Source organism: Suricata suricatta, chromosome 15 (genome assembly GCF_006229205.1).
Source record: "Suricata suricatta isolate VVHF042 chromosome 15, meerkat_22Aug2017_6uvM2_HiC, whole genome shotgun sequence".
Classification (NCBI taxonomy): Eukaryota; Metazoa; Chordata; class Mammalia; order Carnivora; family Herpestidae; genus Suricata; species Suricata suricatta.
Genome location: NC_043714.1, coordinates 69,315,330 through 69,340,353, shown reverse-complemented (window position 1 = coordinate 69,340,353; position 25,024 = coordinate 69,315,330). Strand labels below are relative to the sequence as shown.

The following is a 25,024-nucleotide window of genomic DNA, read 5'->3' as shown; positions in this document are numbered from 1 at the left end:
CAGGAGCTGAGGTGACAAAGGAAAGAATCCTCACATAGTTTGCCCACCTCAGCCCCATCTCCCTTTGCTGGATAGTGTGCTAAGTCCTGGATTCTCCTGTTTGTCTGTCTGTCTGTCTCTCTCTCCCTCATCTCCATTGTAAATCACTCTACAGAGAATGTAGCTCAGTTGACCATGAGTGTGAATTAGTTGCTTGAGTTCCCATCTCCTCTAAGTTACTGATCAGCTTGAGGGAAGGGGCATGTGTGGTCTGTCCCTGCATCACCAGCCAGCACACAATGACTGCGTATGTATTGAGCACCTACTATGTGCCAGAGTCTGGGTAAAATGCTTCAAGCTCATTATCCTAAATACTCAAAAGACCCAGTGAGCTAGATTCTTGTCCCCATTTTGCAGATGAGGAAAACAGATTCGAAGGGTAAACAGAGTTGCAAGAATAAGAGGGCTCCACGGAAGTCCCAGCTTCTTGCTCCCTGGAAAGGCTTGTCTGTGTCCAGGGAGACATTTGGAAGAAACACCATTCTAGTATCTACCCATAATTTGGAAGTCATCTAAATGTTTACTAGGACATTTCAAGAAAATTCCGAAGTTGGTCCCATCCCAAAAGGACAGCAGAACTGGTTAAATTGTAATGTGCTACAAAGATGCTCTGGTCCTAAGACATTTCCCCTACCCCAGGGCACTTTCTCTGGAATTTTCTCCTCCTCTCCGATTCACCTTCCACATCTCTTCCAATCTCTACCAACAGCAAGTTTCTGCTCTTTTCACAGCAAGTCTGTGCAGCCCATATGTCAAAGGGCATTACGTGAATATCTACTCACAGAGACGTGGCAGTGAGTAAGTGAAAACATCAGCGTCCTGCCATGTGTCTGGCACAGAGAAAACACTCAAAAGCTTTTCACCATTATTCTTATTAGTCTCAACTTTGCAACGTCAACTATCATGCTGGTTCTGAACAGAAAATGCCCAAGAGAATGACAGGCATACAGTGCTATAGACAAAGAAGTTGTGCAAACATTCACGTACACTTGTATATTACTTTCCTATTTATACGCAGCGGTGATGCTGTGTTTGGAGCATATCTCTCAGCTAAAGAGCCAGAAAACCTATGGAGGAGACATTAATGGCTTGTGACTATGCATGCACCCTTCTCCCAGGTTCCCAGATTTCTGTGGTTATGCGGGGCCATGGGAATAATTCTGGCACAGGCTATGAATACAAGAGAACATGGTACTTCCTCCAAGAGCACGTTAGTTGGCTCATTGTCTTCCAGCTCTGTCCCCTCCACTGCCACAATGAACTGATGACTAAGGAGCCCACAGGGACCAGATGGAAAACTACAAGGAGTGAGGCTCCTTGAGTGATTGTGTGGATCCGAGTTCCTCACCAACGTACAGCGAGTACTGAGATACACGAGACATCAATTTCTGTGGTTGAGTTAAGCCGATGAGATGGTGGAGCTAATTTGTTATCTCAGCATAGCCTAACCTAAGCCTTACCATTCAAAGCCTTCTGCAGGGCATTTCTAATGACTTCCCATGCAGTTTTCTCAAGGATATTCTGCACCAATGTGCTTACTAACCCAACCTGTTTCCTCTAAGGGTCTGCTTGCCCACTTCCAGGTGGGCTCTCGTAACACAGACATGCCAAACTTCCTGGTACCCGGCTCTCCAGTGAGGCTGTACGTGGGTCTCACGTGCATTCTGTCCCTTTGGAACACAGGTGGGTGTGATCTGAGTTCAAGAGTGTCTGATCTATATGCTGAATTTGGGTTTTCATTGGAATTTGGAGAATGACAGCAGCCAACGACTCTTGCCTGAATCCTAAATGAGTCCGATCGAAATGTCAGTGATGAATTCCCCATTTCTGGTTTTGTCCTCTGACTTTTTGCAGCTGAGTCTCCTTTCTGCAACAGCATTATGTTTCCCTCCACTGTTCCAGCTCTTGTCCAAACCACTGTCTTCTCTTTCCCGGACCACTAAGGGAGCTTTGTAAATCAGCCCATTTCTCCTCTTGTCTCCCCCTGACCTATTCTCCACTCACCAGCCCAGGTGATCTTTTCACAACTGTTGGTAAGTAACCTCCTGGGCTCTTCCATCATTCCAGCTGCCCCAAGTTATTCAGTGATTTCCTACTTCTCTTTGGATAGTATCCCAAGTCCTTTGCATACTCTACACCACCCTGCCCATCTTGCCATCCCCAGTTCCTACAATGCCCCACCTCCTCCATTCTTTGTGCTCTATCAGTGTTGGCCTTTGCTCAGTCCTTTAGTCATACTCTTGCCCACCTTGTCCCCTGGCACACACCATCATCTACACTCTGAATACCCCCTCAGCCAGTTATGTCCTCCTCAAATGCTATTCATCCTTCAGCCGCAAATCACCTCCCAGGGAGGGCTTTCAGACCACTGCGATGAATCAGGCTCCTTGTTACACACCCTCAAGGTGCCCTTCAAAGTATTCAACATCATTTGTAATAATATCATTCAGTCCTCTTCTCCTTTATGTCTGCCTTACCAGCTAGACTATAAGCATCACAAGGATGGAGTCTATGCTTGCTTGGTCATCATGGTATCCCCAGCACCTAACACACACACAGCTTATTAAAGTCCAACTGCCACATAACATTGTCACAGTTGAGCAATAAATATTCAGTGACTAAACTGAATGAACAAACTACACATGGAATGTTAAACAAGGCACTGCACCACTTCTGATCATAATTTTCTCATCTTCAAAAGGAGTATTTTGAACTAAATTTTTTCTTATGTCAAGTCCAGGTTATAATTTCTCTGATGAGCGCTCTTTTGTTTTAGTGTCTGCTATGAAAGGAGAAGCCAAGAAAGAAACGGTGCTGACCTTCCTTCCTACAACAGGTAACGGGCAGGTGCTCTTGCCCAGCTCATTCTCAAACTCCTTGGCTTCCCCAAGCCTCACTGTTTCTATCCATCAGATGATTACATCTGCAGCTTGAGCGTTAACTGTCGTAGTAATAGTTCCTGGCTGTTGCTCTTGCTTTATGGCCCATGGGACACCTGGAGTCTCATGATCTTATTAAATCCACAAGGATCACATCACTCAGTTAGCAATGGACGATTTCATAATGGGAGGCATTGCCATGGGTTATCCTCACTTTTGCAATAAATTCATCTTTCTTTGCCTCTTCTTTTTCTTTTTGGTGGTACAAAATGTGCTATGCAGCACGATGGTGAATGTATTGCAACATAAGGAACACACAGGAGGGTGTCTTTTCTAATTTGTTAATAAATAAGCAAGATAATGCCAGGGCTGGGGGGTGGGCAGTGGGAGGATTATTCTTTATTTTTCAATTTTTATTTATTTATTCTTTACTTTTTTTAATGTTTATTTATTTTTGAGAGGGGGAGAGAAAGCATGAGTGAGGGAGGGGCAGAGAGAGGGAGACATTGAATTTGAAGCAGGCTCCAGGCTCTGAGCTGTCAATTCAGAGCCCAATGCAGGGCTTGAACTCACGAACTGTGAGATCCTGACCTGAGCTGAAGTCAGGTGCTTAACTGACTGAGCCACCCAAGCACTCTGATTTATTTATTTATTTTTAAAGCTTATTTATTTTGAGAGAGAGAGAGAGAGAGAGAGAGAGAGAGAGAGCGAGCGAGCGCACGCTCAAGTTGGGAAGGAGGAGAGAGAAAGGGAGAGAAAGAATCCCAAGGAGGTGCCTCGCTGTCAACGCAGAGCCCAATGTGGGGCTTGAACTAAATCACAAACTGTGAGATCATGACCTGAGCCAAAACCAAGACCCAGACTCTTAACCAACTAAGCCACCCAGACACCCCCAATTTTTATTTATTTTCAATTAGTACATTCATGTGGTTCAAAATGCAAAAGGTACAAAAGTGTATGCAGTTAAAATGGTCTCCAGCCAGCCACTTCCCTTCCTCAGTACCTCAAGTGGTACTGACTTCTTGTGCATAAGCAGGAACTTTTCTTTCCCTTTTCTTTTTCTTTTCTTTCCTTTTTCTTTATGAGACACTGTTCTGAGTACTTTACTCACATTAACTCATATTATCCTGAGTAAGTTTTTTTTAATTTAATTTTTATTCATTTATTTTTTTTCTTTTTAATTTAATTTATTTTTTAAATTTACATCCAAGTTAGTTAGCATATTGTGCAAAAGTGATTTCAGGAGTAGATTCCTTAATGCCCTTCACCCATTTAGCCCATCCCCCTCCCACACCCCCATAGCAACCCTCTGTTTGTTCTCCATATGTAAGAATCTCTTACTTTTTGCCCATCTCCCTGTTTTTATATCATTTTTGCTTCCCTTCCCTTATGCTCATCTGTTTTGTATCTTTTTTTTTATAATAGTTTATTGTCAAATTGGTTTCCATATAACAGGCAGTGTTTCAAGTCCTCATATGAGTGAAGTCATATAATATTTGTCTTTCTCTGACTAATTTTGCTTAGCATTATCCCCTCTAGCTCCATCCACATTGTTTGCAAATGGCAAGGTTTCATTCTTTTTGGTTGCTGAGTAATATGCCACTGTATATATATACCACACTCCTTATCCATTCATCTATCGATGGACATTTGGGCTCTTTCCAGACTTAGGCTATTGCTGATAGCACTGCTGTAAATACGGGGGTGCATGAGTCCCTTCAAAATGGCACACCTGTATCCCTTGGATAAATACCTAGTAGAAGCAGGGTAGTTTTCAATAAACATCGTCCTTATTTGAGCCTTCAATTTTCTCCTCTTTAAAAGCAGACAATTTGTGCCGCACAGGTAATCATAAAAGATGAAGCATGATCAAAACAGTAAGCCTGGAAAGACATGAAAAGTGCCGACACCTTCTACCTCGCAAATGCCATGATGGTCGTCTTTTTACCCAGAATGGGAAGAGTCCCCTTACATCCTCTGTGTGGCAATTTGAGAAATGCTCCCGTATGGCGTCTTCTTTAGAACTTTCTGCTTCAGGGATGTTTAGTTTATGCCTCAAATATTGTTATCAGAATCCACCCACAGGTTTGCAATTATAAAAAGGAACGGTGGAAATAACAACTCCTTGGTGGAGGGAGCGGCGTGCAAGAACGGTTCCTGGTTAGGAAGCGTGGGAGCCACCAACCCCGTTTGGCGGGCGACCGCGGCCTCGCAGCCTGTAGCACCCTGTGGCCTGGAGCTCCGATGTGTCACCCACACCGAGGTCTCTCTCTCTCCTTCCCGGCCAGGTCACAGGCAAGGCCGGCGCTGCCACAGTCGTCACTGGGGCTGCTCCCATAGACGGCTCAGGTGACCTGCCTGGCATTCAGAGCGCCAGACGGGAGAGCAGGCTGTGTGACAGCTTTTGACCTGCCTGATTGTGAATGTCTGTTTAGAGTTCTTATCGTCGTCATAGAACCCACGCCCTCCCGTAACCATGTGTGGGGACGGGGACCATGGACCCCACCTACTTCTGACCTCAGAGCTCCAGTATTTAACCAGGAAGTTTGATACCCAGTGAAAGGTCAAACTGGGTGACTAAAGCTCCAGTGGGGTCCTTGAAAAGCTGAGGAACATCCCAAAACATTCATCCACAGATGAATGGATAAATAAAATGTGGTGTATGTGTATGTATGTATATATATATGTGGTGAAATGTCATGCAGCCTTATAAAGGAAGATACTCTTGCCGTGTGCATGACCACGGATGGACACTCGGGGACATTATGCTAAGTGAAGGCAGTCACAGGAGGATGGATACTACGTGAGGCCTCTTCTGGAAGGTGTCTAAAATAGTCAAACTGTTACAAGCAGAGAGTAGAAAGGGGGTCGCCAGAGGCAAAGGGAAGGAGGAAACGGCCATGAGCCAGATATGGGGTACAGGCACATCACCTCGCTTTCCTGGGCCTCAAGTCCCCCATCCTTCAAAGAGCGTGTTGGACAAGATGCTTTTGAAGGATGTTAGAAACTTTGTGCGGCTATCTATGTTTCCAAGATCCTATATCATTTGTGAGAAGGTTTATTTCAGTGTCTGGAAACAAAGACACTACAAAGGAAAAAGAGGCAGCCATCCTTGGTGTGATAGGTAACGAAGCCAGCCTTAAATCCTGACTGGCTCAGTTGCTCTGGAACACGTTTTTCAGCCTGTCTGTGCCTTGGTTTTTCCATCTATAAAATGGGCGTAAAGTACCTCCCTGTCCCCCTAAGGAATGTAACATGAAACAATCGTTCCAACAATAATAGAAACAAATGCAGTATGTTCATAATGCCACCTCACCCAAAATGACTGATCCTTCAGGTCATGACTTTCTAGTCACTTCCACCGGGAGACCCTCTTAAGACTGCCCCCTAGACCAGGCCAGGGGCCCTGATAGAGGAGTCCATGGCATCCTGCACGGCCCCGTCTGCTGCTCCTCACATGGAACTGCCCTCGTCCTGCCCCGGGGTACAGACAGCAAGCCCCACAGAGGAAGAGACCTCTCTCTCTCTCTCTCTCTCTCTCTCTCTCTCTCCCAATACCCAGCACGACTGCTTGGCCCTCAGTGAGTGTTTGTCGAATGAATAAAGAATGAGCGTACGCTTAGGCATGGCAAGATTTCCCATGATGCTCTCTTCACTAGCACGAACTTCACCGAGTGGGCAAGTGGCCTGCTACTGTGACAAGGCCACTTCTCTGCAGCTCGCAGGAATCAGGCTCTGGGCTCTCCAGTTGAGGCATGTTCCTTCTCCACTCAGAGCCTCCGTTTCCTGATCCATGAAGGGTGGGGTAGATTAGGCCCCCTGCCCAGGGATCATCTGCCTGTTTATTATTTCTAGGCCAAGGTTGGCCCAAGGAGACTAGAGTGTCAGGGGAGGAGTCTGCCTTTTCACATGGCAGGGGATGTCAACCTTCTCGAAGCCCCAGGCCGCTGCGTAGAGGCCCCAAGTCTCTGCCGGCGACTTGTCTCCCCGAAGCCTTTTCTCTCCCCAGTGTCTGGCCTTGGAGGAGAAGAGAGGAAGGAAAAGGGGGTGGCTTTTCTCGACACCACAGGTGAGTGAGTACTTTCCTCCCCCAGGGCCCCGTGGGTGGCCCCAGCTGCTAAGGGAGCCCCCACCCACTTCTCCAGACCCCCACTCATCATCCCCACAGGTCAGAGCACCCTCTTCTCACTCTTTAGATTGTGCCCTCCACACGATTATCTGAGCACTATGTAAGCACTGAAAATGACCATGTTAGTAAAAATATGAAGAGGAGCATTCACCACTCTTTCCACCTTGTCCACTGCTAGTCTGCATCTTCAGAAAATGGCAAGAGAAGGGCAGGCTTTAACATGGCAGCATCTCTCCGCTCAGCTGTAGGCTACCGCCATCTGGGGGAGGGACCCACTGGCTGATTGATTTTGGTGCGGATGTCTGCGCCACATGCCAGACCTATTAAATCCGGATCTCCGAAGTTGGAGCCCAAGCATCAGAATAGTGGAATTAAAAAACAAATACAAAGACAAAAACAAAACCGTGTTTTTCCAGCGATGCCAGCACCCAACCAGGGCACTCTCTGTTGGACCACGTAGTCAGTTCCAAATGACGTGCTGTTGAGAAATCTTGGGGTTCCTGTGGGCTTCCCATCACGCGTGAGCCTTCCCCGCCTAGCTCCCCGGTCTCCAAGTGCAGAGAGAAATTATTCACAAAGGGAGGGTCCCCGTCCTTCATGGGGACTTCTCTTATCTAACTTGTTGTGAAGCATGCCGCTGGCTGTCACCTCCTAAGGACGGGAACTGCCCTTTATCGCTGAGCTCCCTGTGCCCGGCAGTGGGGGTGAGTTTGGTAAATGTCCAAAGACGAGGCATGGGTGCCTGAATGTCGGAAACGGGGAACTTCTGTTGCCGAAAAAAAACCTGTTTGGTGACAGTATCTGCAAATTTCTTCTAGAGCTGCCCGCAAGGTCAGTCGATCTGTCTGCACTGAACTTGACGGAGCTGGTGAACGGGATGCTGAGTAGAGCTTTAAAAGGTAACTTTTGTCGGGGCCCCTGGGTGGCTCGGTCAGTTAAGCATCTGACTCTTGATTTCAGCTCAGGTCATGATTTCACAGTTCGTGGGATCGAGTCCTGTGTCAGTCTCTGTGCTGGCAGTGTGCATGTTGCTTGGGATTCTCTCTCCCCCACTCTCATGCGCGTGCACTCTCTCTCTCTCTCTCTCTCTCTCTCTCCCTCTCTCTCTCTAAGTCAATAAACATTTTTAAAAAATTTAAGGGTAACCTTTGTTTAAAAAGCCCAGTCCAGGCACACTTCTGTCTGGTGCCCACTTCTCTTCCGGAGGGTGTGTAGCCCGGGCAGGACAGGTGGTATCTCTGCACACTGGCTTCTCTGTGCGCAGATGAATCTAGCCCCTGATGAGTCTGAAAACATCTACAGGAAGTGGGAGGCCAGCCAACATCTTGAGAGCGAGCTGCACCCCAGATGTGGCACCCGGAAAAGCATCTGTACTCACCAGTACCCTGTGGGAGAGCCACTGGGGCTAAGGGACAGATCGGGAACACAGCCAAAGGACGTGCCCCATTGCAATTTGGGTTTTATTCGCAATCAATTTTGTGTATTAAGTTCCATTTTTGTTATTTTATTGTTTATTTTTGTCATTTGTTTTTTATTCTTTGTTCATCATCTTTTTAAAAATTTTTCTTAATGTGTATTTTATTTTTGAGAGAGAGAGAGAGAGAGAGAGGCAGAGTGCAATCAGGGGAGGGGCAGAGAGAAAGAAGGAGACAGAGAATCCGAAGCAGGTTCCAGGCTCTGAACTGTCTGCACGGAGCCTAACACGGGGCTCGAACTCATGAACCACAAGATCGTGACCTGAGCTGAAGTTGGACACTCGATCAACTGAACCCCCCAGTCTTTTCAATTTCTCTTATCTGTTGACTAGTTGGTGGTAGTATTATTGCCCTCAGGCATTTATCTGACGACTTCGATCTCACTGTCCCTGGCAGATACCAAGACCTTCTTCTCCTTGCTAAGCATCACCTCCTACAGTTCCGTTGCCTTCCACAAGTTTTCCGTGGCCGTTTACAACAGTAAGTGCTGCCCGGCTCTTCTTGGCGATGGTGATGGTGAGCGATGGGCCGGCAGGGCCAGGTTTGGCCTCAGGAGTGCTGTGTGGCTCGTGTCTCTTCACAGTTTCTAACCTGAAGGCTGTGGACCCGGCCAGATTCCCCACCCGCTACTGCTACTGTCTGAACAACAGGACCAATGACTTGTCAGGTGAGTGGAGCCCCGCCCCCAGGCTTACAGCTTTCCTGATGCCGCTGTGTCCTTTCAGTAAATTCGACTTAACGCTTTTTCTCCCTGGAGTGAAATAAGACAGTGATATCCATTATTCTTAAACATGTGCACACATCACTGTTGCAGAAAGTGCTTTCCTTGGTTTTTATCCTAAAAAATTACGTATGTCTGAACAAAGGGGCAGGAATTGTTCCTGCAGTGTTGTTTTAATAGAAAAATCAGAGAACAACATACATGTCCATCATTAGAAAAATGGTTAAATAGTTGACTGTGTAATTCTGCTCTGGATAAAAAACCATAGGCAATGCATAAATGAGTGGGTGTGACCAGATTTGGCCTAGGTATGGAAACATTTCCATGATGTCTTTTTTTCTTTTTTAAAGTCTATTTACTTATTTTAAGAGAATAAGAGAGAGAGAGAGACGGAAAGAGAGAGATAGAGAAAGAGAAAACAGGGGAGGGGCAGAAAGAGAGGGAGAAAGAGAATCCCAAGCAGGTGCTGCACCATCAGCACAGAGCCTGATGACAGGCTTGAACCCATGAACTGTGAGATCTTGACCTGAGCCAAAATCAGGAGTCAGACAATTAAGTGACTGAGCCGCCCAGGCACCTCTCCATGACATTTTTCATTAAAAAAAGAAAATTACAAAATAATGCACAGAATATACAAGGTAAGCAGTTACCCCCTAAAAGAAGACACATGTTTTGCAGTGGAAGAGGATTGATTATAGGGGCTTTGTATCATCAGATCTTTTTTCATTGCTAGTATATTCATATATTCCTTTTATCATTGAAAATTAAAATTATTCAGTGTTCCTTCTATTTAAAGAAACCTGAACAGTGAAACTGAAAATTACACTCTCACTGCTCATTCACCCATCAAGTGATGCTTTACTTAGCACATACTGTTAGCCAGATTCTCCTCTAAGTGTGAGGACCATGCACTGAGCAAACTAGACACACTCCCTGTGATCTCATTAACTCGGGTTCTATAGGAAGAGACAGAGACTCAATGGGTAGACCAAAGACACCTGGTATGTTGGCCAACAGCATGAGCACGAGGACAATAAAGCACGGGGACAGGGTGAGGGGGACCTGGTAGTGGGCACAGCTGCTGTGTGTAGCGTGGTCAGAAAAGTCCTTGCTAATGAGGCAGGAGGTGGAGAGACAGCACTCTGGTCCCTGGGGACTGAGAGTTCCAGGCAAGACCCAGGCAGCACGGTGAGGACTGGAGAGGCTGGAGCAGGGCAGCCAGGGCAGACAGCCATGGGGAATGAACTCAAGGTTATGGGGGCAAAGCAGGGAGGGTATTGAGGATCAAGCAGAAGTTTACAATCCACTGCAAGGATTTTGATTTTCACTCTGAATAAGAAGGAAGCCAGTGTTGGGGGCACCTGGGTGGCTCAGTGGATTATACAGTTGACTCTTGATTTTGGCTCAGGTCATGGTCTCAAGGTTTATGGGTTCAAGCCCCACATTGGGCCCTGTGCTGACAGCTCAGAGCCTGTCTCCCTCTGTCTCTGCTCCTCCCCTGCTTGTGCTCTGTCTCTTGTTCTCTCTCTCTCTCTCTCTCTCTCTCTCTCTCAAAAATAAATAAAAACATTAAGGTTTTTTTTTAAAATCAGAAATACCTGATATCCCAACATCCATAGGTAATCACATTACCCAATGTGGTCTCAGCCACCTGTCTAATCTGCCCACCTAAACCTGGTCACCTAGTTATCTAGTCTACCTGTGGACCATCCCACCTACCCCATCCATCTACCCATCTATCTTCCCGTCCTACTTTGTGTTCTCTGTATTATTGAAAATAAAAGCCAGGCTATTATGACAGCCTCAAAATAAGGTGGGTTACAGAGGGTAGAATGTAATAGCTTTTGTGTGTGACCACCTGGGTGAATACACCAGGGCTGCTTTGATGGTTTGATGGTTTAGGGGGCCCAGGCTCCTTCCAGCTTGTTGCTCTGCCTCCCATGATGCACTGCCCTTGTTCTCATGGGCCAGGATGGTTTGCTACCACATCCACATTCCAGCCCCAAGGAAGATGAGAAAGGAACTGAAGACATTCCCACTCACTATATAAACTCACAGTCTGGAAACCTTCCACATGCTTCTTCCCACATTCAATTGCCCAGCATTTAGCCTTATGGCCACACCTACCTGCATACAGGCTCAAAACTGTAGTTTTCAAACTACGTTAAACCCAGTTGTGCCCTGGGGCACCTGGATGGCTCAGTCGGTTACACATCCGACTTCGGCTCACATCACAATCTCACAGTCCATGGGTTCAAGCCCCGTGTCAGGCTCTGTGCTGACAGCTCAGAGTCTGGAGCCCGATTTGGATTCTGGGTCTCCCTTCTCTGTCCTTCCCCCATGTACACTTAGTTTCTGTCTTGAAAATAAAGAAACATTAAAATAATTGAAACAAACAAACAAACCAAAAAACGCAGTTGTGCCCAACTTAACTTTCATGGGCTCTTACTAAAGGAATGTGGGAGAATGGATACTGAGAGACACTTTGGTGTCTACCATGTTTTCTATGGAGCATTATACTCTGCCTTTCAACTAATCAGTGTGTCTTAAAAACCATTCTATTCCAATGAATATAACTGTGCCTCATCCTTCATATGAATTCATTGTATTTGTGGAAAGAATGTACCATAATGTACTTAATGTTTCTCTTCTTGATAACAACTTAGCTTATTCCCAGTGTTTTTACAATTATAAACAATGATGTATGTGTGTACAATCACTTGAGTACTTGCCCAATTACACTGTAGGATTCAGTCCTTGACAGGGAAGTAATTTTGCAGAGATTCAAATTGTTAAAATGTTCTCTAGACACCTTGCATACATTTATACTCCTACCAATGATGTTTGAAAGCATGTGTTTTTCCCACACCCTTGCCAACTTGAAGTACTGAGACACGTTCTTAAATCGTTACCAATTGGGTAGGAAAAGGTTTTTCCCCTATTTTCTTTTTAAACATTTTATTAATTTTTGAGAGACATAAAGAGACAGTGTGATCAGAGGAGGGACAGAGAGAGAGAGAGAGAGAGGGAGACAGAATCTGAAGCAAACTACAGGCTCTAAGTTGTCAGCATAGAGCCCAATGCGGGGCTTGAACCCACGAACCGTGAGATCATGACCTGAGTCCAAAGACATTTAACCGACTGAGTCACCCAGGTGCCACTTCCCCTTATTTTCTATTTATATATGATCCAGAGGCATTGCTACCAAGTTAGATCATTCAGATTTTCATCCAAACAAAGAATATCGGTGAGGTAAAGATAGCTGATTTTCTTCCAAGCCGGATAGAGAGATTGTAAAAGGCATTCTGGAGGAAGAGTTCACACCGTGTGTTGAGTAAGAGATTGCTTGAGCAGCAGTGAGAAAAGTGGGAAGAGTGAGAGCTTTGCCCAGCTTAGACCTCAGTTCAGATTCAAGCTCCACCACATCCTCTGGCACCTTGGCAAAGTTCCTTTGTCTCTGAAACTTGGGTAGAACCTGGATTCCATCCTTGATGTCCTGCCTCTGGACCCACAGCCTTAGCTTCTACACGATGTTAGTAGCAGATTGCAGTTTACTGGTCTATCCATGAGTCTCTCTCTCCCACCAATCTCAGCTTCAGGAAGGCAGAGATGGTGCCTCATGCAATCCTCCGGCCTGAGCAGCTGTCTGGCACCCTGCAAACAGTCAATAAATATTTATTATGTAAATGAATTAATAAACAAAAAGTTTTGAGAAGTAGGAAGAAACAGATGAAGAAGTAATGAGATACCACCCTTCCTCAGTTTCCATAATGTGACCAAAGGCAGACTGGTCTAAAGAGACACAGAAATGTGGGCACCCAAGTTTGCATCCCCTCCGCGTGGCCCGGAGTCCACATCTACAAATATATATGACCGCGTCTCCCCTGTGGGAGACTGACCACATGACCATGCGGGTGTGGTAAGAGCATACCGTGGTGCTGGTTCGCGCACAGTACTGTCCACCTCCTCTCGGCCTCGAGCGTTCATGCCATTGGTTGTCAGGTGACATTTTCCTGCCTCTCTGGGTTCTGCATGTTCAGTCCTCTGGTTCTTTATTTTCAAGTCAGCTTACACCCCACTGAATAAAAGAAGTGTTTTTCCAAAGCAGGACAGGAAATTATCCAGATGACCCCAGAAGCTTCCTCCTTACTGTTTGGGGCTCCTCGAATCCATATCCCTTGTTTTGGAAGCCAAACCTGCCCTGGATCCTGGGAAACCTAAGGGAACGACTCAGGATGTAGCAGCTCTGCCTGGAGGTGTATCTGGAACTTTCATTGGTCGGTGTGCCCACTATGCCAGGCTATGGCCTTGTTCAAACCCTGCCCAGAGAGAAAGTTCACAAGGAGCTTAGAGCCTGAAATGTGAAATACTCCTAATCTCCAAGGGGGGAGAGGAGCAGAGGTCCCTGGTTCTATTTTGTACATGTTTCCTGTCTCTTTAAAACCCACCATTAATGTTTACATCACATTTTGAAAATCCAAAATTATGTAAATTCTTGTTGCCTAACTGTTGGTTTGCCTCCTGTCAGATAGATTTGGTATACTAAAGGAATTTGTTGAGGTAACAGGGGAGCACAAATGAGAACAGCCATTATTTAGTAATGTAGTTTTCCACAGCCATTCAGTGTTGGCATAGAGGGACTTGGGGGGAGAGGGTGGTGGGAGGAGAAAGGGGATTCTGATGGTGGATCCGGAAGTTTTCTCCCTGACTGGAATGAAGACATCTTTATAATTAGTAATCTTTATCTACATGATAGTTAACAGTCCTCAACAAACTGAACGAAATCAAACTTGTAAAATCCACTCTGAAAAGTCAGAATACACTATGCTTTTCTGCTCACGTCTCTGGGTCAGAAATGTAAACCTCCTCAATCCTTCTTGCAGATTTCACGGCCCTACTTGTGGACATCATTGGAAATTCTACCAGCTACCTCACAGAGATTTTCAAGTCAACCTCAATCCTCTCAGGTGTGTTCATCTTGAAAACACTTGGAAAATGGGAGATCTGGCAAATTGGCATCTACCAAGGGTATATTAATCAAAGTTGGTAGGCTCCCCACCCCAAGCCCTGGCACAGGCCGGGCTGCCAGGAACCTCTGTGTAAGTTTTATTTAGACAATCGGTGTGGCTCAGTTACAACCACTAGTATCTGAAGGCTCTATATTCCAATCAGAGCCATTCCTAGTATGTCAGGGGAGGAAGGGTCCAAGGCTCAAAGGTGGGTGAATCCAGGCAGACTCAAGAAACCAACTTCTACTGGATAGCTATACTCCCATTGTAAAGATGAGATAACTGAAATTTAGAGAGGTTGCCTATTTTGTTCAAGGTTGGTTCAGAATTTAGAATTAGATCTATATGCAGCCTACACCCATGTTTGGCATACAGTTGAGAAAGAGCTGCCCCATTCACAAGATGGCCTCATATAACCCCCTGGCAATTCACATTCCCCCAGGGACCCACTTTGCAAAGCACGTTTCTGGTCAATTACCCACCATGGTCTCATCAGAAGGCTGGTGTGCTGCACCTTGGAGCAATTACTGTGCTAGAAACAGGGGAGGGAGAAAGAGAAATAATAATGGATATCATTAGCTGCCAGGGGCTCTTAGAGGGCTTTCCAAGGATTTCCTCCTTGGGTCCTCACTACAACCTTGTGGGGTAACTACATGTTTATCCCCACTTTATAGAAAAGGAAACTATTGCACAGAGAGGTCACGTGACTTGGCCAAGCTTATTCTGCAGAAATGGGACTCTAACTCAGGCAATCTGGCTTTCTGAAGTCCGTGCTCTTGCTCACTATACTAGTGTATATAATAACAGGACCCCCATTAACAGTGATAATTGTTATTATTATGACTATTTACTGAGCTTTTCCACCTGCCAGGCTCCATACTTGGTGCTTCATACACATGATCCCACTGGATCATCACGGCCGTCCTTCGAAGGACGTGCAAGAGAATGTTCACATTGTTTGGGCAGCATCTTAAGGGACAAGGGCATTTGGGAATTCATTAGTTTTCAGACTTTTGAAGATCTAATTGGGTATCTACACCATAGGTGGTGAAATAGTGCCAGCAACATCCCTAAGACAGACAGCCTGCCGTAATCAGACACATTCATTCCCATTCATTTAGCAAAATGACCCTTTACACTAAGTGAGACAGAAGACTGTCAATGGCTTCTTATCTGTCATGTCAGGTTTGCCACCAAATGAGTTTGAGTGCCAAACTCACACAAAACCTCCATCTCACAGAGACTTGGGGGTTTGGAAATCCCAAATAAGGGAATTGTGGAATATCCACCATTTTAAGGATGGGTAAACGGAAACCTAGAGAGGTCAAGCAGTTTACTCATGGCCATATAGCTGGTAAATGGCAGATCTGATGTTGTAGGTCTGGAAGCTGACCCCAGAGGCTGTGTCCTTAGCGATTATATTATAATTCACTCCCTCCACCACCACCCCCTGCAAAATCAGGGCTGCCTTAAAAAGAAACAGTTAGCCTTATTTTCCTTTAAAAATCTGAGTTAGGGATTTCCAGCTTACTTTTCACTTCAGCCAGAGACTCAGAGCTACGGAAGCATTGCTAAGCCTTGTGCACTGGTTTGTCTTACAGTGAGTCAGACAAATGAATCCGACTGCATCTTCATCTGTATGATGACGGGAAAGTCAGGTGAACCACCAACCATTCATTCTTTGACAAGCTCTCTGAGCTGAGAATGAGCCGAATCTTCCGGCAGATAAACCCAAGATTTGATCCTGTTGGTGTGGTTTTTGTAGGAAGGAACCTCTCCAACTTCTGGGAGATGGCAGAGAAATCTCCTGTTATCAACTACACATTTACCAGCAGCGTGTCTGGTGCTCCGGGTGAGTGTGAACCCCCTCAGACTCCTACTATCACCTCCAGACCAGGGGTCCAGCCAACAGACAGCAGACTGAACCCTGCCCTCAGGTGTTGCTAAAATCAAAGATTTTCACCATTAAAGAAAAGTAATCTCTGGATTCTTTTACAAAAGAGCATCTTGTAGCAGCCAATAAACAATGGGGGACACCTTTCTTGTCTTTTCCAGATTCCTCTCTGCTCCCTGTTACCTTGCACTTTTTTTCTCATGAACTACCTGGCTTTTGTAGGCAGTTGAATTTGTGAACTTGTTGTAGACATTGTCACCCTGAAATACTCATCCCTTACCCAACCATCATCTATGCCTCTGCACACACCTCCCCATCTGCTTGCCTTTTCCCTGGCACCAGGTGGCCTTTTTAGAACCACCTTTAAGCCTTCTTTGTCCCTACACTTAACTGTCACATCTAGCTGAATGAAGTTTCTGGAATCTGCCTGGTCCTCCAAGATTATCCGCTGCTGCTGTGATTGTCTTAGTTCCAGTCCTTACCATCTACCTTTGGACTAGAATAGCCTCTGAGCCATTTTTCCTGGACCCAGCTTCTGATCTCTTTATAACATCCATTCACTGCCATAAGAGTGGAAGTCTTGAGATACCCTTGGGTTTTGTCCCCTCACTGCTCAGAACTCAGTCAGGAGCAGAGGACCCAAAGCTCTTAGCCTGGAGTTTACATGTTTCTGGAATTATATTCTGCCTCATCTGCTCTCTTCCCTTGAATCTTCTGTGAAAACGACATTGAAATCCCCACCTCTTCTTGCAGATGGCATCTCTCCCCATGCCCCGGCCGCCTTGCTCAGCCTGGAGCTCCTTCCTTACTTTTCCATATGTCAGAACCCAATCTGTCTGTCCGTCCCCAGCTCAGCTGCTGCCTCCCCCTTCCTAAAATCTTCTAATCAAAATATGTCTTCTGTCTTCCATGATTCTATTCCAGGGCTCTGTGTTACTCCAGGTTGGATCACAGGTGACTTTCCATGTATGTCTCCTCCCTGAATGGTCCTTGATGGCAGACACTGAGTCTTCTTCAGCCCCACAGTCTGCTCCCCGCTGCCTTGCTGCTGGCACATACCATGTACATAGTAGTTTCTTCATCAGGGTTTCTTGGCATGAAATGAAATTTACAGGAAATCTTCACTTCCACCGGAGTGTGCTGCATTCTGTCACTGTGTTTATGTGTCTTAGTTATGCTGAAGAAAGAGACTCATCTTTTATGGAGCAAGGCTGCTTGATAAGAGGATGAAATGGGCATTTGGGGGTTCCCTTCACCTACTTGAAGTCTGAGGACTTATCTGAGGATTGAGTGAATTTCAGTTCTTTGGAGAGTCCTTCCATGACCTTCCCACTCCAGTCTCAACCGTCTGCCCCCTTCTGCTCCTTTATAAAGTACAAATGCTTGGGAAGAGAGAACATATGTACAAGTGGACACATATTTATAAGACTGATGTGCCCGATAGCCAATCACTCACCTGGCTGAGTGAAGGTTTGATTGGGAGATACTTAGCCTTAAGTCCGATTAATCTGGAGACAAGGACCGGGCCTCTGGTGCATGTGGGTGTCACCAGGCCCAGAAGTAAGGCTGCAGGTCCACATCGTAACTATTGCCAGGAAGTGCCATACACATTGACCTGCCAAACGGGCAACCAGGGGCTGAAATCTCACCAGAGCGCAGGCCAGGCTTCGTCCACCCAGAAGGCACCCAGTGGGCCAGTGAGGACCTGTCACCCTAAAGTGCCACCCCCACCTCCAAGTCTTCCCAATAGGAGAGAGAAGGTAAAATTACGTTTGACCCTCTTCCTCCATTTCTCCACGGAGCATCAAGGATAGCGGGCAGATTTCCCTCCGAATCGAGCCTTCCTGCTATCTCTCTGCAAAGGGCTGATTTTCAGGAAGCTTCGGCCTGATGGCGTTTGATTCTGTTCACAGTGCTCCCTTACATAGTGTTTTTGGAAATTGGTATTTTAGCTTACTTTGTCATTCAAAGAGAAACTCTCCTCTTTGGCAATACATGGCACTGTTCCAAGGAAGGCTGGAAACTCTCATTCAGTAAATTTGCTGTTCAGCGACCTTTTGGGGGCTTGACGATTCTGTGCCTAAAGTGTCAAGCATATTAAAGCTGCCCTTGACTGTCTCCCTGCAGGTACAGCTACCAGGGGTGCGGCCGTGACCTCCATGCTCACACCCACAAGCCAGCAAACACTACCAAGGGCCAGCCCCCTGCACGGAGCCCAGAGCACTGGAGCGTCTTCCCTGAGAACTGCTCCCTGGATGGAGACAACTCCTCTTGCAAAGGGAGAGCAAGCTCAGAACACAGGAGGGCTTCCTGAACTTCACGCCAAGGTCACAGCCACGCGGGGCAGCACCTCCCCCACCCTCCCAGGCTTGGGTAAGAAGCTTTCTCTCCCTTACCCCTCCTGTCCTGTTTCTCCCTCCTATTCCCCCGAGGCTCACGTAAATAAAGAAAATCCTTCCTTTCTCCCTTCTCCAGAGACCCCATTCTTCTTCAGCACCCCTTAAATAAGAGATCGACATGAGCTAGTATGGATTCCATACAGACAAGCAAAACAGCAAATAGCAAGTATCATTGGGATGGTGTCCTCCTGACACTCATCTGTAGGACTTTTTATTTTGAAATAGTTTAAGACTCACAAGATGTTGCAAAAATAGTACAGAAATCTCCTCGATACCCTTCACCCAGCATTCCCCAATTAGAATATCAATAAGTGGCCTTTGGGTGGCTCAGTCGATTAAGGGTCCGATTTCGGCTCTCATGGTTCCTGAGTTTGAGCCTAGAACCTGCTTTGGATTCTGTGTCTCCCTCTCTTTCTGATTCTCTCCAACTCATGCTCTGTCTCTCAAAAATAAAGAAACATTAAACAAAAAGAATACCACTAAGAACATCTTACATAAGTGAAGTACATTGAAGCAGAAGCTATTTTTATTTTGGCAAAGCATTTAGCGATATCTCTCCTGAAATGAACACTAAATGGTGGAGTTTGATGACAAGGTGGGGTTACTTTGTAGCTGGTTGGACAGCGATGCCAAGAATACGTTAATGACTTGATGCCAGCCTGGAAAGCTGCCATGGACGGAGCGCCAGGAGGCTCCTCCTGCCCCACCACCTTTGTGGACACCGTCACAGGTGTTGTCACTGAAGATGAAAAGCTGTGCTCATGCTATTTGGAAATAAGATACAACTGAGATAACTCTTTCATTATGAGCCAGAAGTGTCTCAATGAGTTCTGACAAGGGACCAGAGTCACAGGATTCATTCATTCATGCATTCATTCATCAAGATGTGTATTTAATACCAGACCCAGGCTGGCTGTTGAAAACACAGCTCTGTCAATGTTCCCCTTCGTACCTGAGCTTGCAGTCCAGGGAGGGAGACAGGGGCAAGTAAACTGATAGTTGGGATCTAGCCTACAAAGAGCTATTGTCCTGGAGAACCCAGGGAGGGGGCTTCCTGGAGGAGGTGAGAACCAATGGGAGGCAGGCAAGCAAACAAGAAGGAGAAAAAGCAATCAACTTCACTAACCAGAAAGTCATTAGTACTGTAGCCAGTATCGTGACAATTACACATAATTAGAAAGTTTCCCAGAATAATATTTTTTTAAATGATGTGATGGCTAGTGGCAAGAAAATTGTAAAATACTTAGCTATAAGTCTAGTAGGAAAAGTGTTGGGTTTTATATAAGAAAAACTATAAAACGTTAATGGGAGAAATATATATATATATTTAAATGAATGAAGTGATATACCTTGTTCTGGATGAGAAATCTAAATATTCAATTTTGTAATTTTTTAAAATGTTTTTTGAGGGAGAGAGAGAGGCAGAGCACAAGCAGGGGAGGAGCAGAGAGAGAGGGAGACACAGAATCTGAAGCAGGCTCCAGGCTCTGCACTGTCAGCACAGAGCCCAACACGGGGCTCGAACTCACAAACTGCAAGATAATGAGCTGAGCTAAAGTTAGATGTTGAACTGACTGAGCCACCCAGGCACCCCAAGGGGTGAGTTTTAAGAACTTGAAAAAATTATTTTAATTCCTATCATGGAAATGAGCAAGAGAAAACCCACAGCAATTGTTGAAATGGCCAGCATGAGAAGACTGTTTGTTCTTGCTCACAATGCTGCCATAGTGTATTGTTATTAGCAGCATTATCATCATCCTCATATTAATGATAACACCAAAAAAAAATAAAGTGAAGTCACTTGTCCCAAATTTCACAACATGGGGGCGGTAAGAACAGAATTTCCCCTCCAGGTCTCCTCACCTCGAGCCCCATCACCTTTCCACCAGGTCATGAGATGAGAAATGTGCTCTTCACTTTGAGAGAGCCCGCGGTCCCCCAAACACACACCTCAGCTGATGGTTTGGATGTCCAAGGGATTTGGAGGTTTCTTTCTTCCTTCTTTTCTTCCTTCCTTCCTTTTTTCCTTCGTTTTCCTTCTTTCTTTCTTTCTTTCTTTCTTTCTTTCTTTCTTTCTTTCTTTCTTTCTTTCTTTCTTTCTTTCTTTCTTTCAGATTTTGTTTTTAAGTAATCTCTACATCCAACGTGGGGCTCAAACTCACAACCCTGAGGTCAAGAGTTGCGTGTTCTACCAACGGAGCCAGCCAGGCGCCCTTGGACATTTCTTTCTTATTAGTAATTAGGAAAATGAAGTTTACGATGCGGTCCATTTATTTCAGGTCAGGGGAGAGTCCCTGGGTCATCTGTATTATGCACACACATGACATTTGCCCTTTGATAACATTTCAATGCTTTGGTGATTTTATATCTGAATCAAAATGGTCAAGAATTAAAAGTCCCTGTTACTGCCCCACGTGCAGCTACCAGGAGGGCGGCCGGGACTCCATGGGTGACAGCTGACAGTCAGGAGTGGACTTCCCACCTACCGGTGCCCTGGGCTCAGACTATGGGTGAGAAAGCACCTGGAGGGCCTCCCTGGGAAACTCCGTCCTCCACGCAGACACCCTCTGCAGAGGCCATGACCTCAAGGAGCCTTGCTGGGCCTCCTGCTGGGACAGCGGCCACAGGCAGCAGCGGCTCCCAGGCCAGCCCAGCCTCCGGTAAGAGGGGATGCTCACTAAAGTTAGCATTGTCTGTCTTAAAAAATTTCTAAATTTTTACTTTTTGTGTGTTCTTAAATTTTTTTATGCTTATTTATTTTTGAGAGAGAGAGATAGAGCATGAGATGGGGAGGGACAGAGCAAGAGGGAGACACAGAATCCAAAGCAGGCTCCAGGCTCTGAGCTGTCATCACAGAGCCCAACACAGGGCTTGAATTCATGAACCATGAGATCATGACCTGAGTCTAAGTCAGATGCTTAACTGACTGAGCCACCCAGGAGCCCCACATTTTCTAAATTTTTTAAATGTAATGCACACACAGAAAAGTAATGAACCATAAGTCAGCACCGTAATTAAAAACCATAAAGTGAACTCTCTTCCTTCTCTTTACTCCAACCCTTTTCTTCCCATCTTGAATAAGTGAATGAGTGAACGAATCAATGATGAAAACCGTCTTCGCAGGACCCTCCCACATCCTCTCTCTTTTATGTGCCCACTTTCTAATGTCTTCTGTCCCTTTTTTTCACTGTCCGTGAAACAAGTGACCAGTGAAAGCAACATGGTTCATTCCAGAAAATTCAATTCCCTTTTTTGGTGCTGTAGTACTATGTATTAATGTTATTACATCAATTACATATACACGCTGTATATGCACTGTAAGATAGCACATTCATTAATTACATATGCAAATATATATACATTAATATGTAACCATTTTTACTATCAGGAAAGCCTGAATTATAACAAAAGCAAGAGAAAAATTTTCAAACGTGATCCCCATTCTATATTTCTATGTGTATTTGTGTATATGGGTGTGTAATAAATATACATGGAAAATAGAAAATAGAACAAAGTAAGACTGAGAAAACTTCACAGCATATTAACTTTAACTATATCTGGGAAGTAGATGTGATTTTGATTTTTCTTCACTCATTGTCACGACTTTTCTATATTTTGTACTCCTATAATCAAATATAAAAGCTTTATTATATTTGTTTTTAAAATCACTTCGTCTGGAACCTGCAGCCCAAGACCTTTCATCCACGCTCACCATAGTGGGTCCATCATAACACTCATCATTGCTGTGTTTAGTGTCCATTAACTTGACCTTCCTCCCTCTGGGCCATGCTCTCCTCAAGGGCCTGCGTCTTTAATCTCCAGTCCTCAGGAAACATAGCAGGATCTCAGGAAAACTGTTGAATGACCTATATTTCTTAAGAAATAGAGGACATAAATGCAAAGTCTTGACTTTAGGCTCAAAATCTCAGTTGCACAAACAGATGTGGGAATGCACGTTTGATAGCTGTAATTGAGCAGCATTTCTCATGATTGCTTAGGAAACCTAAAGTCTAACATGTCTGGTTTGACTAGCAGGATGCAGGATCCAGCACGGCCCCGAGGCGATGCATGATGGTCTTTATTTCAGACACAGCAGGGCTGAAATCCTGATTCCACCATGGCTGTCTGTCCTTAGGCAGTGCTCTTGATCTCTCTGAGGCCTGGTTTTTTCATCTTCAAAATGGGGGAGGGAACACCTACTTTCAGAGTGGCTGTGAAGACTGGATCAGGTGGCCGCCGTAAGGTGTTGAGCTCAGCACACAGCACCTTGGAACAACCCAGTCAATGGCAACTCCTACTACCTGGTCCCATGGCACCCACCGTGCAGCATGGTGGCCAGCTCCCAGAGACATGCTTCCCAAAGGACAGGGGCAAACAGGACACGGTCAGAGCAGAGCACATCTCTGCCTTTGCCCTGGGTCCCTCTTACCTCTAGCCATCTGCAGCTCTGCAGTCATTTCGTTCAACTGCAAATAGCAATCACAGACGAATAAAGTCTGTGATTGGGTTGCCGTAAAAGGTGCTCGGTTTCTAGAACTACATAGAAACACACCCAGGTAGCAAGCATCAGTTGCCACCTTCTGGGTTCAGGGGGTTACATCAATCAGTCCCGTGCCCAAAGGGGAATTCAAAAAAGATGTTGAAGAAAATGGCAAGACTCAAGACTACCCTGTGGAGGTGGGCCTCCTAAGCGTAGCCGTGTGTAAATGCAGGGTGCTGCCCAGCTCTGCCTGGAAGGCTGGAAGTCTCCAGCCTCCATTCTCTACTCATGTGCCTGTCGGCCTCACCCCTGATCCATCTCCCTCTCCCTCACCCCCTGTAAGGAGGTTGTGGGTCCAGGATCTCGACAGCAAGGATCATGTCCCAAAGTGGCCCTTAACCAGGACTTTATGAACAGCATCAAGAAAATTGCTGAGCTGAGCCCATGCCTGAGAGTGAAGAGGACAGGTGGCTTATAAGGTTCAGGGTGGAGTGAGTGTGCACACGGACTCAGAGAGTGAAAAGCACATTTGCTTCACCCAGGAGCAGCGATGCTTGGATGGCACCCGTGCCACACCCCTACTCTCCCATCCATTTCATCATTCCATACCAGGATCAGTGGGTTTCCAGTGGCATCCGTGGCCTGTTTCCTCCTCTACCCTGGGAGTGCCTCCTTGCATGTTCTGATGAGATTGGGTGCATGCAGGGTGGTATGGCCACAGACCCTTTGCATGTTCTGTTTCCTACTCAGGTCTGCATCCTGCCAGGTACCCGGCTTAATAATCGCCATTGGTTGACTAGGGCAGGCCCTGTGGCATGTGGCCTCTTCCCATCAGGCAATCGGAGAACAAACAGAGGCTCGGGGCACCTGGGTGGGTCAGTCAGTTGAGCGTTCAGCTCTTGATCTCGGCTCAGGTCATGATTTCATTGTTTGTGGGTTTGAGCCCCATGTTGGGCTGTGCACTGAGTGTGTGGAGCCTCCTTGGAATCCTGTCTGTCTCCCTCTCTTTCTGCCCCTTCCCTTCTCTCTCTCTCTGTCTCTCTGTCTCTGTCTCTGTCTCTCTCTCTCTCTCCTTTCATCCCAGGAACCTTCAAGCTCACACCTCTCTCATTTCATCCCAGGAACCTTGACCCCTGGCACACGGACCCCAAATCCAACCAAGGCACCGGCCCCTACATACCCACAGACAGGTAAGACCTTGCATCTGGGAGGAGAAACCCAACACCCCGTGGCTTCAGGCAGGGGCTCTGAAGGACAGGGCCCCCTGCAGGCTGAGCTGGTCACTGTACTGTCCCGGTTCTCGCAGGAAAAGGGGCAGGAAAACTGGTTTACAAGTCCAGCTTCACATTGTGAAAGGGCCCTGTGATTTGCATAAAGCACTCCCTCTTTCTAGGCTGCCTTCTCCCTAGAGATAAGAACTCTTTATCCTGAAGGCACTATTATTCTTCAGTTGTGTGTATAACCCAAGGCCGGTTCATGCTGACTTCTGCAAGGCCATTCTCGCCCCCTGCAGGTGATGCCCCCTTGCCCTGGCCATTTGCCCCTGGAGGAGAGCCCACCCTGGCCCCGGGACCCCACCAGGCTTCCAGTACGTTCCAGCAGCCTGCCGCTCTGTTGCTTTTGTTTGCTTGGAACGAGGTTGTGTCCTGCAATAAAAAGAGGTCTGTTTGATAAATTTAGATTCAGACTGCTGGGATTCCATCCCAGCTCTGCCATTGACTGCTGCGGGGGTCTCCTGCGCTCAGCTTCAGGAATTCAGCTTCCTCGACTGGGAAGTAAGAATAATAGCAATTATTGCGAGCGCTAAAACTGTCTTTATTCCCCCCAGGTTTTGTGTTGAGTAAGATAATGTGTGTGGAAGAGATTTGGAGCTACTGAGCTCTGCATACCTTAATCCAATCAACCTTTATCGAGTGAATGCCGGATGAGCAAGGTGCTGTGCGCATTGCCAGACAGAGGCCGTTCCTTTAATGGGCCTGATGCCCACGGGGGCAGTGGG

The 25,024-nt window shown here is 46.2% G+C and overlaps 1 protein-coding gene across 1 annotated transcript in view; it reads left to right on the top strand.

Moving 5' to 3' along the window:
• Window positions 1–25,024, top strand: part of HHLA1 (HERV-H LTR-associating 1) — a 35,301-nt gene that overhangs the window by 53 nt on the left and 10,224 nt on the right. The window contains exons 2-14 of the mRNA XM_029923327.1: window positions 1,623–1,722; window positions 2,816–2,875; window positions 6,928–6,987; window positions 7,866–7,946; window positions 8,919–9,002; window positions 9,106–9,189; window positions 14,127–14,210; window positions 15,854–15,910; window positions 16,018–16,104; window positions 18,274–18,519; window positions 20,966–21,205; window positions 24,147–24,215; window positions 24,539–24,613. Coding sequence (XP_029779187.1) covers window positions 1,623–1,722; window positions 2,816–2,875; window positions 6,928–6,987; window positions 7,866–7,946; window positions 8,919–9,002; window positions 9,106–9,189; window positions 14,127–14,210; window positions 15,854–15,910; window positions 16,018–16,104; window positions 18,274–18,519; window positions 20,966–21,205; window positions 24,147–24,215; window positions 24,539–24,613 — 1,327 coding nt within the window. The remainder of the gene's footprint in view (window positions 1–1,622; window positions 1,723–2,815; window positions 2,876–6,927; window positions 6,988–7,865; window positions 7,947–8,918; window positions 9,003–9,105; window positions 9,190–14,126; window positions 14,211–15,853; window positions 15,911–16,017; window positions 16,105–18,273; window positions 18,520–20,965; window positions 21,206–24,146; window positions 24,216–24,538; window positions 24,614–25,024) is intronic.